General features: G+C 47.4%; 1 protein-coding gene and 1 long non-coding RNA gene across 3 annotated transcripts in view; one reads left to right on the forward strand and one right to left on the reverse strand.

The window, feature by feature from the left end:
* Nucleotides 1–99: 99 nt before the first annotated feature.
* On the forward strand, nucleotides 100–16114 carry LOC116986941. Its single transcript, XR_004415600.1, has 3 exons — nucleotides 100–562; nucleotides 5397–5398; nucleotides 16103–16114. It is a non-coding gene; the product is annotated as an uncharacterized LOC116986941 (long non-coding RNA).
* Nucleotides 7619–18661, reverse strand: part of dennd2c (DENN domain containing 2C) — a 109525-nt gene continuing 98482 nt past the window's right edge. For both annotated transcript variants that reach the window (XM_033042764.1, XM_033042765.1), the window contains exons 18-20: nucleotides 13799–14038; nucleotides 10010–10096; nucleotides 7619–8994 (exon numbers count right to left, since the gene is read on the reverse strand). In XM_033042764.1, the coding sequence (XP_032898655.1) occupies nucleotides 8963–8994; nucleotides 10010–10096; nucleotides 13799–14038 (359 nt within the window). In that variant the 3' untranslated portion in view covers nucleotides 7619–8962. The remainder of the gene's footprint in view (nucleotides 8995–10009; nucleotides 10097–13798; nucleotides 14039–18661) is intronic.

An 18661-nucleotide genomic window follows, 5' to 3' on the forward strand; every position in this document is an offset into this window, starting at 1 on the left:
TTCCCACATCCCCAAAACGTGCAGGTTTGTAGGTTAATTGCCTTCTGTAAATTGCCCTTAGTATGTAAGATGGAATTAGTCCACAGGGATTGCTGGTCGGCACAGACTTGGTGGGCCGATGGGCCCGTTTCCACGCTGCCCCTCCACAAGGGGGCACAGTTCCTGGGGCATCACGTGGATGAAAGGGTTTGGTGAAGAGCCAGGACCACAATGTTGTGCACCCGACCCGCTCACATGGACCATTGGGAACTTCCCGAGTTTTCCTAAAGGCAGTATTCCCAAATGGACCCTGACTGTTTCTGTGAGGCATATTTTCCACAGAGAACCGGGGAAATGCACCGCGACTGTCTTCCTCTGACTTTCAGCAAAACTTCCTTTGTCAGGCGAGATTAGTGTGTGCCACAGGACACGGCTGATTGAATCCAAGGAACATCGCAGACTCTGTCTGCCTCCAGTGTTTGCGCGTGTAATCCAGAACATATGTACAACGCAAAACTTCTTAAAGACCACCAGTCTTTGAAAACTGATTAACATTTTATTTTGTTGAGATAATTCCAAGTTAGTTACAAACAAGCAATTGAATCTAGCGCCTGCTTTTGATGATCTGGAGATTGGGAGATAACCGCCAGGCATCCTTCATCCAGCTTCACAATTCACAACTCTTCCATCCTTTTATCACACACCTTCAGTCGTTTCATCTCCGACCTGTGTCCATCCATCTGCTTCTCAAACTATTCTCCTCACCTGTGTCGGCATATTACCTGCCAGGCTTTGTCCACTCCCTCCTCTCTTCCAGCTTTGAGTTGAGTTGAGTTTATTGCCATGTGTACCAACACATGCCAACCAGTCAGTGGATACAAGTTAGAAGAAACTGTACAGCGGAGACAAGATAGAATCAACGTTTAGTTTAGAGATAGTGTGGAAACAGGCCCTTCGGCCCATCAAGTCCAGGCCAATCGGCAATCCCCGCCCACTAATGCTATCCTACACACACTAGGCACAATTTACAATTTTACCAAAGCCAATTAACCAGCATTGATGAAATACAAGCCAGTGTATCTTTGGAGTGAGGGAGGTAACCGGAAAACCCGGAGAAAACCCACGCAGGTTTAGACCCACATACAAACTCTGTACATACGGCACCTGAAGTCAGGATTGAACCCGGGTCTCTAGTGCTGTAAGGCAGCAACCCTACCGCTCCACCACTGTGCTACCCCTCTATCCAAAGTGGTTTTCTGAGATAAGTTCGGTGGGGTGAAGAAGGGTCTCGACCCGAAACGTCACCTATTCATTTTCTCCAGAGATGCTGCCTGATCCGCTGAGCACCAGCACTTTGTATCTATTCTTCCTTTACATGTTATAGGCATTTTTAAGGAAGTTTTATTGATACAGCATGAAAACAGGCCATTTGCCCCATCCGAATCGATGTTCTCTCAAACACACAACCTCGACCATCTATAAGGGCAAAGGTAAAAGTACCTCAAGTAACCCTACCAAATATTACTAATTCCTCAATGCCAGCAACAGCATGTTTGGCACGGGACTGCAAACTATCACCTTCTCAAAGGCTATCAACTGTGCCATATAGATTTTAAAAATCACAATGAGCACAGATCGTAAGTAGTTTGTTATACAGCCTCAGACATTGAAAAGCAATAGCTATCAATGCATTGTAAATTATTTTGATCCATTTATTAGCAGTGAACAGATTCAATACCCAGCTACAAATCAACTCTGTGGACTTGCTTCATGGCTGATGAATGACAGAAAAAAAACCTCCTTTAATTTGCCTGTTGTAGAATAATTGCAGAAATAGACCAGCTTTGTGAGAGTGATGCCAAGATAAGGAAGCAGTGGTTGGCAGCGTAAACACCAGGTATCCACGAAAAAGTGGTAACAAATAGCAGTAGAAAATGACCATTGGGAGGTTCCACGTCTGCAGGGCGCAGTTATCAAATATACAAACTCATTGAACCAGAGGGGAGAATTGTTAGCAAGTAATTTTTTTTATGCATTGTGCAATTTTATATTGGCTTAAGAATACAGTAACTCCCCAACTGTTCACGATCATACAATCATTTTTCCATAGAATGGATGTTACTTTTATTAGCTATTTAGGGAACATAGCTGCCTCGCCAATAGCCTGTCTCGTCCCTTTGTTCTTTGTTGTTTTTTACTATGTGTGTTAAATGTATGTTTTAGTGTTCTTTAGCTTGTTTTATGTGGGGGAGGGGGGAACTTTTTTTAATCTCTTACTTCGACGGAGATTAGATTTTTTTCCGTATCGCATCTCCATCCGCACTGCGGCCTAACATTGAGGAGCTGGCGGCATCTGCTGGAGACCGACTTCGGGAGCTCCAAGCCGCAGGAGCTTTGATCGCCCCAACGCGGGAGCTTCGATCGCCGGCAGCGGATGGTTCGACTGCCCTGACCGCGGGAGAATAAAGAGGAAGAATATAAGACTTTATTGCCTTCCATCACAGTGAGGAATGTGGGGAATCCGCTGTGGTGGATGTTTATGTTAACTTTTATGTAGTTGTGTATCTTGTTGCTTTTTTTTTTTAGTATAGCTGTATGGTAATTCGAGTTTCACTGTACCTTAACTGGTGCACGTGACAATAAACTGACCTTTGAACCTTAGGTGATGTTTCAAGGCGATACCCTTCTTCAAACTGAGGAAGGGCCCCGACCCAAAATAGCAGAGATGCTATAGTGCTGCTGCAAGTAAGAATTTTGTTGCTCTATCTGCCAATAAAACACTCTCGACTCTTCTCCCTTGACCTGTTCAGTTACTCCAGCACTTTGTTTCTTTTTTTTTGTATCCCAGCATCTGCAGTTCCTTGTGTCTTAAAGCAACTGGATGTTGTGTGCTTGTGCACCACAAATCATAAGCAATTTATTATTGTTCCTTGGTTACTGAAAAGTGTTGACATTACAGGGTTACAGGGTTTCCTTTATTGTCATTCAGACCGAAGTCTGAACGAAATACATTGATTTAATGTAATGAATTTAAATACATTTTGTGGTCTGACCAGATTTAAGATGCTGGAACAAGGCGGCAGAGACTTGTTGGCTCCAACACACGCAGGCTGCCATTGTTCCTTGGGCTTTCATTGAGTATTGTTGGAACAATGTACGACCATAAGACATAGGAGCAGAATTAGGCCATTTGGTCCATTGTCTACTCCGCCATTCAATCATGGCCAATCCCTATCCCGATCAGCGGCCCTGCCTATAGGCCCAAGCTCGCCCACCGCAGATTGAGGACCTACCCCATGGACTGGGGACCCACCAGGAGGCCCAGCTTCACCGCCTCGAATGGGAAGGAGTGCCAGTAAGGGGAACCGGCTGTGGGAGGCAGTGCACTGCCTCAACGGGGGAGTGGGCCGCTGGAGGCCCTGCAACAGCCTGGGGATCGACAGGACCCACCACCGCTCCAAGAGGCCAAGCGCGTGGACCAGACACGGCCTTCAGCAGTGGAGCAGCGACAGAGGACACAGTGGCTACGCCAGGCCAGGACTTTGAACCAGATGAAATGTCCCCAAACATGGCAGCTCCAGCATTATATGCAAAATGAATTTCACTCTGTAATGTTTAATTGCATGTGTGACAACATCCATATAAATAAATAAATATCTATATCCCCTCTCAACCCCATTCTCCTGCCTTCCCCATAACCTTTGTCGCTCTTCCTAATCAAGAACCTATCAATCTCTGTTTTAAAAATACCCATTGTCATAGTCATCTCCACTACGCTTCTTCCCACCTCCCCCCTATTCCATTCTCGCTCCCATCCTGTCGGCTCCCATGGCGAGACTCTCCGCACCTTTATCTTTGAGAAGTTTTCCATTTTCCCTTCACTAATAGTTGACGGGACTCTCAACGAGATCTCAAGAGTCAAGAGTGTTTTATTGCCATATGTCCCAGCTAGGGCAACAAAATTCTTATTTCCAAGCTTCAACTCTCACCCTCCCAGGTCAAAGGTGAGAATCATTCTGGTCGACGTTTAAAGACACAGCAGGGAAACACTGACAGAGTCCATCCCGACCATCGATCACCTAATCACACCAGTTCAATCTCATCCACTCCCCACACATTTAGTGGGGATTTAGAGGCAAATTAACCTACAAATTTGCACGACTTCGGGATGTGGGTGGAAACCGGAGCACCTGGAGGAAACCTACAAGGTCACAGGGGTAGAATGTTTAGTTTAGTTTCGAGATACAGCATGGAAACAGGCCCTTCGGCCCACCTTGTCCATGCCGACAAGCAATCCCATACACCACACTATCTTACACACTAGGGACAATTTACAATCTTGACTGAAGCCAATTAACCTACAAACCTGTACGTCTTTGGAGTGTGGGAGGAAACCGGAGAACCCGGGGAAATCTCACGTGGTCACACGGAGAGCGTACAAACTCCACACAGACAGCAGCCGGGATCAGGGTTATACCTGGGTCTCTGGCGCTGTGAGGCAGCAGCTCTACCAGCTACACCACCGGTGGATTCAACGTTACCAGCCTCCCCACTCGACAGATCATCCACTGGGATTTCTGGCACCGTCTAAGGTTTCTGCCCAGTAGATACATCTCCCTCTCCCCCTTCCTCAGTCGTTCCTTCCATGGCTCCCAGATTGTTTCTTCTCCCTTCCCACATTTCCTATCTTGCCAGGCGAGATACAACACCTGTCCTTGTACCTCTTTTTCCCCCTTCCTGTTATCCAGGGACAAGCATTCCTTCAGGATGCCGTGGAACTTCACCTCCACATCTCGCAACCACTCGGTCCCGTCCATCGATGTCTAACGCTGATTGGCGAGCACCTCCGCTCGGTCAGTGGTCCTTCAGTCACCCATCACGTGACCCTCAGACCCACTCTGACCTCTACCTCCAAAAACAACCAACCTAAGTCTCAGGTCCAGCATCTTGCCAATGATCTGGGAACGTTGCAGACTTCCCTACTTAATAATCAAGAGTGTTTAATTGTCACAAGTACCAAAGCGGGACTATGAAATACATATTTATAGAGTCATACATGCCCTTCCACCCAACTTGCTTAAGCCAACCAAAATGCACCATCTACACTAGTCCCACCTTCCTATGTTTGGCCCACATCCCTCTAAACTTTTTCTATGCATGTACAGTCCACCACTGATTTTTCAGTAACTGGTGGTCCCCTTTAATCCGGACAAAATGACGAGTTTGACCTTGAAATACCCCCCGGAAGTTCCCCCAAAAATGTGGCGCCTAGGCCAGGTGAGGCGGCCGATATGGATCTGGATAGTACGCAACAAAAAGCTTTTCACTGTACCTCGATACACGTGACAATAACAACAAAACATATCCCTCCATCCCCTGCACACCCATGTGCATCGACAATACTAATAGAAGAGGAGATGTGACAGAAAGTTGGTTCAAAATGTTTATTTTACAATTCACATGTAAACAAATATCTGTTGCAGTTATGTTTCCTAGATACACGGATAGCCCTGCAGCGCCAATGGATCACATTGCAAGGGTTTAATGCTACGACACACCATTCTTACGTGGTACCGCACCAGACCTTACTGGTGTCACTGTCTTCTGACAATTGGGTTTACTACAACAAATTCTCACTGCAGTTCTCCAAAGATACACACCATCCTCCGGTGTAGTTTGGAGTGACAATAGTTCAGGACCTTGTTGCTCCTGGCTTGGTCCTGAGAGCTCTATAAAAGGCTCAGAACATGGATTGACCGGAGAGAGGGAGGGAGGGAGTTGGCAAAGTGTCCAATCAACCCTCTGTGTAACAAAAGATTTGTACAAAGGTTTTTACAAAATAATCTGTACAACGCCACCTCAGAATACCCAAAGCGCTTTACGTCCAATGAAATAGTCTGTGAAATCTTTCCCCGTACGTTATGTCCAATTCATTGGCAGACGACGGGGAAAGTCAGGAGAACGGTTTGTGCAAATCAGGTCCCAGGGAGATAGACACACCTGCCCGCAGGTACAGGTCTGACCCGGGACAACTGGCTAAAATAGACCAAGCCTTATGCAGGTACAAACAGAAAGATAGCATGCCGTACCAGTGAGGAACGAGAATTCTCTCCCCGTCTACTGTAGTGTTTTTGATGTACATTCTTTGGCTATTCCAACGAATGGCGACCTGGAATGAAAACACTAACTGCAGGAAACACTCAGGAGACCTGGCAGCATCTGTGGAGAGAGAGTTGCCGTCTCAAGACTGAAACCATTTTTGTTTTCCTTTCCGGAACAGTTTGACCTCAAAAGTTAACTTTCTCTTTCCACAGCTGTTGCCAGAACCGCTGAGTGCACCCAGACCTTTGGGGAATGGCACATGCCTATTCCGACTGAACGAGGGCAGAGAAGTGGACATTGAACGGTTTCGGAACCGAGAAAACAAGAGCCATTGTCTGGGCCCAGAGCTCAGTAATGCAACATCTGCCTTTGGCCAGGCCCTGTGTGGCTGTAACACTCGATGTTTCGAGGAAGTATGGGACCAGGACTGTTGGATGCTTGTAAGCTCAAAGGTCTTTCTCCTACTGCTGAGCAAGATCTTTTGCCATTTAGTAATTCTCTATCCTGGTTCCCATGGATGAATTAATCTCTCACGGACTGTATCAGGTAAACGGTGTGAGTGTTTCAGTCCGATTAGTATGGATGTGTGCATTACCAGGAGTGAAAATTGCCAGCTCAGAAACATTAATAAAACCCATCGACATTCTGCTGAAGATGAATCTTACTGAGTGTACCAGGGCTGAGAGACCACAGGCCACGTTCACACTGAGCATTGCTGGAATCACAGCCGATGAGATGAATTACATTTGTGAAGTGTTCACAGAATCCTCACATCCACTGGATACAGGAAGTTCCCACCTTAACAACTCTGGCACTCTACAAACTACATGAACGCAGGAAGCCTCTATTATGCTGATATCTCAGTGGAAGCTTGCTTGCTTTGAGCCTGAACTTCACCCAGCCCTTGCTTCCCAGTTTGACATTTGTCCAAGTGGCTTCAGTCACTTCCCCACTGTGAGATCTCCCATTTTGGATCACATTCTAACGAGGGGAGGAAAGGCAAGGAAGATGTGGCTGAGGGAGAGCCTGGGTGAGTGTAGGAATACAAGACAGCCTGGTTAGATTGGACTACATTTTCTTGTGATAGACACAAAACGCTGGAGTAACTCAGCGGGTCAGGCAGCATCTCTGGAGAAAAAGAGGTGACGTTTCGGGTCAGAACCATACATCACCTTTTTTCTCCAGCGATGCTGCCTGACCTGCTGAGTTATTCCAGCATTTTGTGTCTATCTTTGGTATAATGCAGCATCTGCAGTTCCTTCCTACACATGCAGTCTCTTGTGTCTTAATTAAATCCAGGGTTCCACAAAGGTAACTATTGGTGCTGATTTACAATAAGGGACACAAAGTGCTGGAGTCCCTCAGTGGTTCAGGCAGCATCTCTGGAGAACATGGATAGGTGACCTATCGGGGGCTAAAGAAGGATCCAGGGTACACAAAAATGCTGGAGAAACTCAGCGGGTGCAGCAGCATCTATGGAGCGAAGGAGATGCTCCTTCGCTCCATAGATGCTGCTGCACCCGCTGAGTTTCTCCAGCATTTTTGTGTACCTTCGATTTTTCCAGCATCTGCAGTTCCTTCTTTAACAAAGAAGGATCCAGACTTGAAACGTCACCTGTCCATGTTCCACAGCGATGCTACCCGAGCTGCCGAGGGACCCCAGCACTTTGTGTCCTCCCAGAAGGGTAACCTGACAAATTAAGAGGGTTGGTGCGGCTGAGGGCAAGTAGCAGTAGGACATACTTGTGCCTGTTCAGGAGAGGGTGATGTTCCATACAGTTTTGAGATGATATAACACAATAGAATGTTGTGTAGTACACCGACGTGAATGAGAACTCCAGCCTGTAATCCAACCATAACTTTCCTTTACATACATTAACATTTTCCAAATCCAAGATATTCCGCTCGAAACAATCTGGATATTTAAAGGGAAAATTCCTTTTAATCCCCTCCCCTCCCCTCCCCCATCATGACACCCACAGCGACTCACAAATATCTATCACATTTTTTTTGTCTTGGTTGACTCTGGAGCCAGTGTGAGATGCAGGGGTCCTGATTTGGCCCTCGGCTGGCTGCTAACAATCACCAATCCCCCTTCGTCTACCCGTCCACCACCAAATTCGAGGCCGATTCGAGTTCCGATCCCAGTGATAAAATGAACCACCAGCTTCCAGAGTGTGGGACACTGTGAGTGCACCAGTATGAGTGAATCCACACTCGGACATTGATGGCAGAGGGGAGGGGTGGTGTGGGGGTAAGAGTGCCACATACTTTCCCCGATACTCTCATCTAAAATATGGCCACTTTGATGTGCCATTTTGTGTCAAATCTGTGCAAGTAAGTTTAAGATACCAATTACTTCAAGGGGGGGTAACCACATCCTGAGAACACATTCAAATAGTGAAAGTCACATTAAGAACAGCTCTTTTGCGTGTGGTGTGGAGTTAGATAGAACGGCAGAGCAATGTGAATTGGACACTTGTTTAGCAGGGACATCTCTTTGTGCGTAGATCACCGAGCATGATCCAGCGATCTCTTCCATTCACATCTATCTTGCATCCGATCGGAACCTCTTCCGATTCCTTCCATTGTGTTGTGGGCCCGAAAACGGGCGTGCTGTTTTAAGGCGGGCTGCCATTCCTCATCGTAAGGAAAATCCAGTGACTTGCCAGGATAATCCTTCCAAAGCGAGTGCAGCAAAACATGCACACAGACACGGGCATTGGGGCAAACTGCACGAGCCAAGGTCACTCCAGCCTGTCCGATGACCAGCAAAGGCAAATTCTGGAGGGAATGTTTCCGGGGCACTTATACTGCCTGGTTAGAAGATGCTTCATTATGGACTCCCGTGGCAAAGTCTTGGCATCCCCAAATCTGGTTGTCATTTCTTGGTAAGAAATTTCATCTTATTCCCTGTTGGTGAGAGGGAAAAAATAGGTTCAATAGTCAGTAGGGTAATGAAGTCACAAGTTATACATGCATGGTACACTCCCCCCCCACCCCCACCCCCACCCCAATAGAACCCAGCAGAGCTGTGGCATTATACATTCATACATCCATACATCCTGACCACCGATACTGTCTGTGTGGAGTTTGCACGTTCTCCCTGTGATCATGTGGGTTCCCTCCGGGTGCTCCGGTTTCCTCCCACACCCCAAAGACGTGGTGACGGCTTGTAGGTTAATTGGCATCTGTGTGTAGGGAGTGGATGCAAAGGTAGGATAACATTGAACTCGTGGTTAATGGTGGGCGTGGACTCAGTGGGCTGAAGGGCCCGTTTCCATGCTTGTATCTCCAAATTAAACCAAACATAATAACACCAAAGTCTAGCCCATTTTCTAGCATAACGATCCATGATGTCTGGAAATAAGTGGATAGGGCAGGTTTAGATGGGCCAAATGCAGGCAGGCGGGACAAGTGTAGATGGGACATGTTGGTCGGTGTGGGCAAGTTGGGGTGAAGGGCCTGTTTCCACACTGTATGATGCTATAACTCTATGAGGTGGCTGGTGAAATGCAGGAGCCACCACACAAGATGATTATCACAGGGTAATAATTCTCAGGGTATTGAAAGAGGGTTTTTACTATATACGGTAACCTATATTTAAAATCATGAAAAGAAAGAGCAGAGCACACAATTCTGGAGGATCTCTGCAGGTCGGGCAACATCAGTAGAGGGAATGGACAGGTGTTTCAGTTCAGAACACATCTATAGATCTGCAGAAGATTCCCGACCCAAAACGTCGCCCGTCCATTTCCTCCACAGATGCTGCCCGACCTGCTGAGTTCCCCGGGCACTTTGATTTTAGCTCGAGATTCCAGCATCTGCAGCTTCTCGAGTCTCCACAAGGAAGAGGAGTCGGTTGCCGGGCCGAGCAACTGACCACGGACGCTGGTGGAAGGAGGACTTTAGACTCATCAATACTCACCAAGGCCTTTGAGGAACTTGTTGACGCTGCTTGGTCCAGTTTCGGGGATGGTCTCCAGATATTCCGCAGCTCGGACCTCAAAGAGACCTACATTGGGAACAGCCGGATATCACTGGTCAATAAATATCTCGGCTTCATCCATTTACAAACAGAACCTTTCTCTCAGGGCGTGATTTAGGATGTGATGCGGGGGGGGGGAGGGGGGGTGGGGGGGGGCATTGTTAATTACACCACTGTATGAGGAGAAGGGTAGACTTTTGGAGTTGGTTCTTTAATCTGTCCTATTGGTCCATTCATCACTCAAACCTCCCCCCCCCCCCCGACAGGACCTCCCTGTTCAATGGACAAACCTGCACAGCACCAGTGCAGCACAGAGCCTGGTTACGATGGCGGTGTGGGTCTTTACTGGGATGAGGAGGAACTTCTTTAGTCAGAGGGTGATGAATCTGTCAAATTCATTGACTTGGAGGCCAAGTCAATGGATATTTTTAAGGCGGAGATTGACAGATTCTTAATTAGTAAGGGTGTCAGGGATTGTGGGGAGAAGGGAGGAGAATGGGGTTGAGGGGGATAGATAAATCCCCTTGAATGGTGGATAGGCTTGATGGGCAGAATGGTCCAATTCTGCTCTTATAAAATGAATCCATGAATCTCTCTCCATCACCATTTTGTGCAGCGTTAATCTCTTTAGTTTGGTTTAGTTTATCATTGTCACATATCGTCACAAGCTACAGAAAAAAGCTTTTGTATCCAGTCAAATACTATACATGAACACATCAATCCATCTACGGTGCACAGATAAAGGATAATGGGTACAACATTTAGCGCAAGATAAAGCCCGATTAAAGAGAGTTCAAAGGTCTCCAATGAGGTAGATGGGAAGTCAGGGTTACTCTCTGGTTGGTCAGATAACTGATAACAGCTGGGAATAAACTGTCCCTGAATCTGGAGGTGTGCGTTTTCTCACTTCTGAACCTCTTGCCTGTTGGGAGAGAGGAGAAGAGGAAGTGACGGGGATGCGGGTTGGGGGAACGGGGACGAGGGGCGACGTCACTGGTCCTCGATTATGTTGGTGGCCTTACCAAGGTAGCTGTTCCATTTTATAATAAAAAGCACTTTCCAATACCAGGCATTATGAACTAAACATAACATTTGAGAAGCAGCATAACGGAATAAATATAAAACAGGCATTGGGAATGGAGCATCAACTTTCAGCATTGGCAGCATGCAGCTGGTCTTGCAGCAGGGCAGCACCATGGCCGAGCGGTAGAGTTGCAATCTTACAGCGCCAGAGACCCGGGTTCGATCCTGACGTCGGGTGCTGTCTGTACGGAGTTTGTATGTTTTTCCCGTGACCGTATGGGTTTTCCCCGGATGCTCCGGAATCTTCCCACACTCCAAAGACATACAGGTGTATTTTTAGTAAATTGGTTTTAGTAAAATAGTAAATTGTCCCCATTGTGTGTAGGATAATGTTAGTGTGCGGGGATCGCTGGTCGCATCTATGATATGATAGGACACGAAAAGCTGGAGTAACTCAGCGGGGCAGGCAGCATCTCTGGAAAGAAGGAATGGGTGATGTTTCGGGTCAAGACCTTTCTTCAGACCAATGAAACTCCAAATGTTCAGATAACTGACAATCTAATGAGAAGCCCGGTTGTAATGGAACTTATTTTCACCCCATCTTAAAATGGGTCGCACAAAATGAAAGTTGTACATAGGGCTGCAACATGCGACATGCAATTGTTGTTGCTGCTGATGACTGTGGGGCTGATTTGATCGATGATTTGGTCTCTTCCTGTCTACGTGTGACCACTCTTGCTCATGTAACAAGTCACAAGAGAGCCTGGCTTCAACCAGCCAGACCAAATATACCCAAGGGCCACAGTCAGAAGCAGCCCCACATCAACTTGTTGGGCGGCACAGTGGGTAGAGCTGCTGTCTCACAGCGCCACAGACCCGGACTCGATCCTCCCCTCGGCTGCTGTCTGTGCGGAGTTTGTGTGCTCTCCCTGTGACACCCCACGTAGGTCTTCAAGTGTCCCATTTCCCTTCCACTTTACAAACACATGCATGTTTGTAGGTTAATTGGCTTCTGTAATTTGCCCCTAGTGTGTAGGATGCAAAAGTGATCTAACATAGAACAAGTATATGAATGATCAATGGTCGGTATGGACTATGTAGGTCTGAAGGGCTTGTTTCCATGCTGTATCTCTAAACCAAGCTAAACTAAACTGCTTCAGTGCGAAGAGCATCGATTACACCCCCTCAACATCTGCTGCTATATAGATTAATGGAGCGACCAACATTACACCAGCTGATAGTCTTCTCACAGAAGGAATAAATTGGTCGAAAACCACAAGATCAAGCCAAAGGAAATGAACTACATAAACAGTGTTACCATGATAGCATGTGTAATTGTGCTTGAGGGAAGATGCTATTGTTACTGATAACATTGTACAGAAATTATACAAAATTGCAGCTCTTTGTTTTACACAAACTCATAATTTGGGATGGGGCTATTAAAAATGGCATTAAGCATGGGTTAGGATTAAAAAATTGACCAGGCAAGGGGTACAAATGTCGTCAACTGCAGGCCTTAAGAGGAAGTAGTGGATTATGTTATGAAACACTGGAACAAACGCCAGTGTAGACCTTACTAGGGGCTATGTTTGGTTTAGACAAAGTGCTGGAGTAACTCAGCGAGTCAGGCAACATCGATGGAGAAAAAGAATAGGTGATGTTTTGGGTCAGAACACACAACGTTTCTGACACAAAACGTCAAGACTGAAGAATGGTTCCAAGGGTTCCAACCTGAAACATTCCCTATTCCTTTTCTCCAGAGACGCTGCCTGACCCACTGAGTTATTCCAGCACTTTGTGTCTATCTCTGGTACAAACCAGCACCTGCATCTCCTTCCAACACACTACAGTGTGTTCAGTTTAGTTTAGAGATATAGCATGGCCCACCGAGTCCACGCCCACCATCGATCACCCGTTTTCACTATTTCTATCACCATCAGTCTGAAGAAGGGTTTCGGCCCGAAACGTCGCCTATTTCCTTCGCTCCATAGATGCTGCTGCACCCGCTGAGTTTCCCCAGCAATTTTGTGTACCTACACTATTTCTATGTTATCCCGTTTTCTCAGCCGCTCCCTACACATTTGGGGCAATTTACAGAAACCAATTAACATACAAACCTGCACGTCTTTGGGATGTGGGAGGAAACCGGAACACCCAGAGGAAACCCAAGCGATCATAGGGAGAACGTGCAAACTCCACATAGATGGCACCCAATGTCAGTTTATTGTCTGTTGTGGTGTAAATGAACAGAAATTGGCTTTTCCCAAGGGCAGGACTTCCGGACACAATTTTATTTGGAAGAAGTGAAAAGAGGAATAAGTTCAGAAAACAAGATTTAAGAATAGAGGCACAAAACCGCAGAGAAAAAAACCATTCTAAAGCCGCCAGCCCAATGGCAAACCCTAGCAAGTACTCAGCGAACAATGGTTGGTCAAATCAACAAACACAATGGGGTGGATTATCATGATTGTGGAACCGTTGATTTTGCTCAGCCTTCAAGGAGCTGCAGTAACATTGTACTCTTCCATATCTCTAGTTTCCCTCTCCCCCGATTCTCAATCTGAAGGGTCTCGACCCAAAACATCACCCATTCAGGACAAACTCCATACGGACAGCACCTGTAGTTCGGTTTCTGGCACGGTGAGGTGGCAACTCTACCGCTGCACCACCGTGCTGTCTCGGGTAAGCGGGGGCAGCAGCACTAACCTTTGACGCCGCTTTTCCGTAGTTCTCGGTCCTGCACGAAGCCAGCGAACATCTGTGTCTCCATGAAGAGCTCCAAGAACTGTCGGATGCTCTTGGAGGTGTGGGACTTGCGAAAGGCCTCCCTCTGGAAGCACCGCTCGCCTTTCTCGTTGACCGACATGTGGAGGGAGTAGTGACCTGCGATCTCCACAAAGAACCTGACACATGCTTCCGATACCAGTGTGCTGAGAGTGTACTGGGCTGGGGAAAGACAGATTGAGTTTAGTTCAATGTCCCGCGTCCCGAGGTACGGTGAAAAACTTTTGTTGCGTGCTATCCAGTCAGCGGAAAGACTATACATGATTACAACCGAGCCATCCACAGTGTACAGATAGGCCTGGCCAAGCTGGCCATCCGCGAGTCACAGCGCCAGGCGGAAGAGGGCTTTGCCCGAGCCAGATGGTCGCCTAATTATAGGAAGGATGTCAACAAAATACAGAGAGTACAGAGGAGATTTATTAGAATGTTGCCTGGGTTTCAGCAACTAAGTTACAGAGAAAGGTTGAACAAGTTAGGGCTTTATTCTTTGGAGCGCAGAAGGTTAAGGGGGGGACTTGATAGAGGTCTTTAAAATGATGAGAGGGATAGACAGAGTTGACGTGGATAAGCTTTTCCCACTGAGAGTAGGGAAGATTCAAACAAGGGGACATGACTTGAGAATTAAGGGACAGAAGTTTAATATTAATAATAATAATACATTTTATTTATGGGCGCCTTTCAAGAGTCTCAAGGACACCTTACAAAAATTGAGCATGTATAGGAAAAACATGTAAGGGGAATGAAATAAATAGTAGAGACATGACTAGTACACAAAGTAAAGACAGAATTCAATACAAAACGCAGCATGAGGCAATTAAGCACAGATGAAAAGGGACGGGGACGTGGGGCTAAGGATAGGCAGAGGTGAAGAGATGGGTCTTGAGGCGGGGCTGGAAGATGGGGAGGGACACGGAATTGCGGATCAGTTGGGGGAGGGAGTTCCAGAGCCTGGGAGCTGCCCTGGAGAAGGCTCTGTCCCCAAAACTGCGGAGGTTGGACTTGTGGGTGGAGAGGAGACCGGCTGATGTGGATCTGAGGGACCGTGAGGGTTGGTAGGGGGAGAGGAGGTCAATGAGATATGTGGGGGCCAGATGGTGGAGGGCTTTGTAGGTGAGGACCAGGATTTTGTAGGTGATCCGGTGGGAGATGGGAAGCCAGTGAAGTTTTTTGAGGACTGGAGTGATGTGATGCCAGGATTTGGTGTGGGTGATGAGTCGGGCGGCTGCGTTCTGGACCAGTTGGAGTCGGTTGATGTAGGTGGAGCTGATGCCAAGGAGAAGTGAGTTGCAATAGTCCAGTCGGGAGGAGATGAAGGCATGGATGAGTCTTTCAGCAGCAGGCGGAGTGAGAGAGGGTCTGAGTTTGGCGATGTTGTGGAGATGAAAGAAGGAGGTTTTAATGACATGGCGGATGTGAGGCTCAAGGGAGAGGGTGGAATCAAAGATCACGCCAAGGTTGCGGGCCTGGGGAGATGGGGAGACAGTGGTGCCGTCGATGGTGAGAGTGGGGTTATTGATTTTGCTGAGTGTGGCTTTGGAGCCTATGAGGAGGAATTCTGTCTTATCGCTGTTGAGTTTGAGGAAATTATGTTGCATCCAGGTTTTTATAGCTGACAAACAGGAGTTGATATGGGAGAGGGGGGGGTTGTGTGGGGATTTGGTGCCAAGGTAAATCTGGGTGTCATCAGCGTAACAGTGGAAGTTCAGATTGAAGTGGCGGAGTATCTGACCAAGGGGGAGGATGTAGATGATGAAGAGGAGGGGGCCGAGTATGGAGCCTTGGGGAACGCCTTGAGTGACTGCGGCTGTAGCAGAGGTGTGGTTGTGGAGAGAGATGAAGTGGGATCTGTTGGAAAGGTAGGAACGGAGCCAGCTGAGTGCAGAGCCTTCAATGCCGAGGTCCTTGAGTCTGGTGAGCAGGATGTTATGGTTCACTGTATCGAAGGCTGCGCTCAGGTCGAGGAGGATGAGGATGTTGAGGGAACCAGTGTCAGCAGAGGTGAGGAGGTCGTTGAGGACTTTGAGGAGAGCAGTTTCTGTGCTATGGAGGGGGCGAAAGCCAGATTGGAGGGGTTCAAGTAGGTTATACGCAAGGAGGTGGGAATGAAGTTGCGACGCAACGATACGCTCCAGGGTTTTGAAAGGAAGGGGAGGTTTGAGATTGGGCGGTAGTTAATGAGAGAGGAGGGATCAAGACCAGGTTTCTTTAGGATTGGTGTAACGGCAGCAGTTTTGAAAGCGGAGGGGACAATTCCTTGGGACAATGAGGAGTTGAAGAGATTAGTGAGGTAGGGGCAGAGTACGGGGAGGCAGGACTTCAACAGGGGAGTGGGGAGAGGGTCGAGGGAGCAGGTGGTGGGTTTGAAAGAGCTGATGAGTTTGGAGATTTCAATAGGGGTGACCAGGTCAAACTGGGAGAGGAAGCAGTGTGGAGGAGGGGTAAGGAGGTCAGTGGAGATGTTGAAAGGAGGGGCCGTGGTAGGTGGTGGAGTAGATGCTGGGGAGTTGGGTACAGGGGATAAAGATTGATAGATGGTGCTGATTTTATCAGCGAAAAAGTGGAGGAATGAGTTGCAGAGAACCGGAGTAGAGGTAGGGAGAGTGTTGGCTCGAGGCTTGAGGAGGTTGCCCACTGTGGAGAAGAGGGTTCTGTGGTTTAGGCAGGGATCGGTGAATATGGAGGAGAGGTAGGCAGATTTTGCAGCAATGAGGGCATCTTTGTAGTCAGTGAGGTGGAGTTTGTAAGCTTCAAGGTGGACTGTGAGAGATGATTTCTTTATTAGTCGTTCGAGTTGGCGACCAGTCTGTTTCAGTTTACGAAGTGCAGGTGTGTACCAGGGTGAGGATGTGTTGAAAGTTACGGTTCTTGTTTTGAGGGGGGCCAGAGTGTTGAGGGAGGTAGACAAGGTGGAGTTGAGATGGTTTGTGAGATCATCAGGTGAGATGGGGGTTGAGTCCAGTGGGAGAGTGGCGGAGAGCAGGTCAGAGAGATGGTGGGGATCAATGGATTTTAGATTCCGGAAGGTGATTTCTCGGAGGAAGCGGGGGCGAGGTGTCGGAGAAGGGATGGTGAACCGTATAAGCTTATGATCAGAGAGGGGGAAGAGGCAAGGATGGAGGTCGAGTACCGGTTGATTTATGGAGCAGACCAGATCAAGGATGTGACCTTTGTCATGGGTGGGAAAGGTGACGTGCTGAGAGAGAGAGAAGTTGTCCAGTAAAAAGGCGAATTCAGATGCGAGCTTGCAGGTGGGGGAGTCCATGTGAATATTTAAGTCACCAAGTAGCAGCAGACGTGAGGAGAGGGATGAGGCAAGTGTGAGGAGTTCAGTGAAGTCAGATAGGAAGGAGGGGTTTGGTTTAGGTGGCCGGTAAATGAGGATGACTGTCATGGAGGAAAGGGCTTTGAAGGCGAGGAATTCAAATGATGCTACTGGGGGGAAGGTGAGTTCAGTGATACGGAAATTCTGGTTAAAAATAACAGCGAGGCCACCTCCATGGCGGGAGGGGCGGGGTTTGGAAATGTAATTAAATCCAGGTGGGGATGTTTGATTGAGGGGTAACATGAGGGGGAACTTCTTTACTCAGAGAGTGGTGGCTGTGTGGAATGAGCTTCCAGTGAAGGTGGTGGAGGCAGGTTCGTATTTTATCATTTAAAAATAAATTGGATAGTTATATGGACGGGAAAGGAATGGAGGGTTATGGTCTGAGCGCAGGTATATGGGACTAGGGGAGAATACGTGTTCGGCACGGACTAGAAGGGTCGAGATGGCCTGTTTCCGTGCTGTAATTGTTATATGGTTATATGGTTATATGCTTGCCCCTTTACCGGGATTACGCCAGCGCCCGGGTGGTGTCAGAGAGGGTGGTATTATTTGTAACATAGTTGATTGTAATTTAATATCTGAATGGTTTGTTGATTTTGTAATATGGTGGTGGGTGTGTCACCATGGTTTTGTTTTTTTTGGGGTTTTTGTATCTTGTTGGTATTTAAATAAATTATTTTTTGATACAAAAAGTGCACAGATACAGGATAAAGGGAATAACGTTTAGTACAAGATAAAATCTAGTAATGCGTGATCAAAGATAATCCAAGGGTCTCCAATGAGGTAGATAGTGGCTCAGGACTGTTCTCTAGTTGTTGGTAGGATAGTTCAGCTGGGAAGAGACAGGATGAGCAGGCACTACTGTAGAAAGTACAACAATTTACACATATTTATATTTACATATATTTTACACAATTTCCCAAACAGATTTTGGTCACCCAAGATGCCTGCAAGAATTTCTTTTGGGGTTCCCGAGTATTTTGCCTCTCCGGGGATTCCACAGTGTCTTTAGACTTCAGACTTACAGGCCCTACGGCTTCCCGAGTCCGCGTTGACCAGCGATCACCCTGTACACTAGCACTATCCTACACCCTGTACACTAGCACTATCCTACACCCTGTACACCAGCACTATCCTACACCCTGTACACCAGCACTATCCTACACCCTGTACACCAGCACTATCCTACACCCTGTACACTAGCACTATCCTACACACTAGAGACCATTTACAATTCACAGAAGCCAATTAACCTACAAATCTGTACATCTTTTGGAGTGTGGGAGAACCCAGAGAAATCCCACAGGGTCACAGGGAGAACGTACAAACTCCACGCAGACCGCACCCGTGGTTATGATTGAAACCGGGTCTCTGGGCCTGTAAAGCAGCAACTCTACCGCTGCGCCACCGTGCCACCCGTGTGTTTGTGTGGTTTGAGTGCCTGTTAAATTGAATCGAGC

The sequence above is a fragment of the Amblyraja radiata genome, chromosome 24 (assembly GCF_010909765.2).
Source record: "Amblyraja radiata isolate CabotCenter1 chromosome 24, sAmbRad1.1.pri, whole genome shotgun sequence".
Lineage (NCBI taxonomy): Eukaryota > Metazoa > Chordata > Chondrichthyes > Rajiformes > Rajidae > Amblyraja > Amblyraja radiata.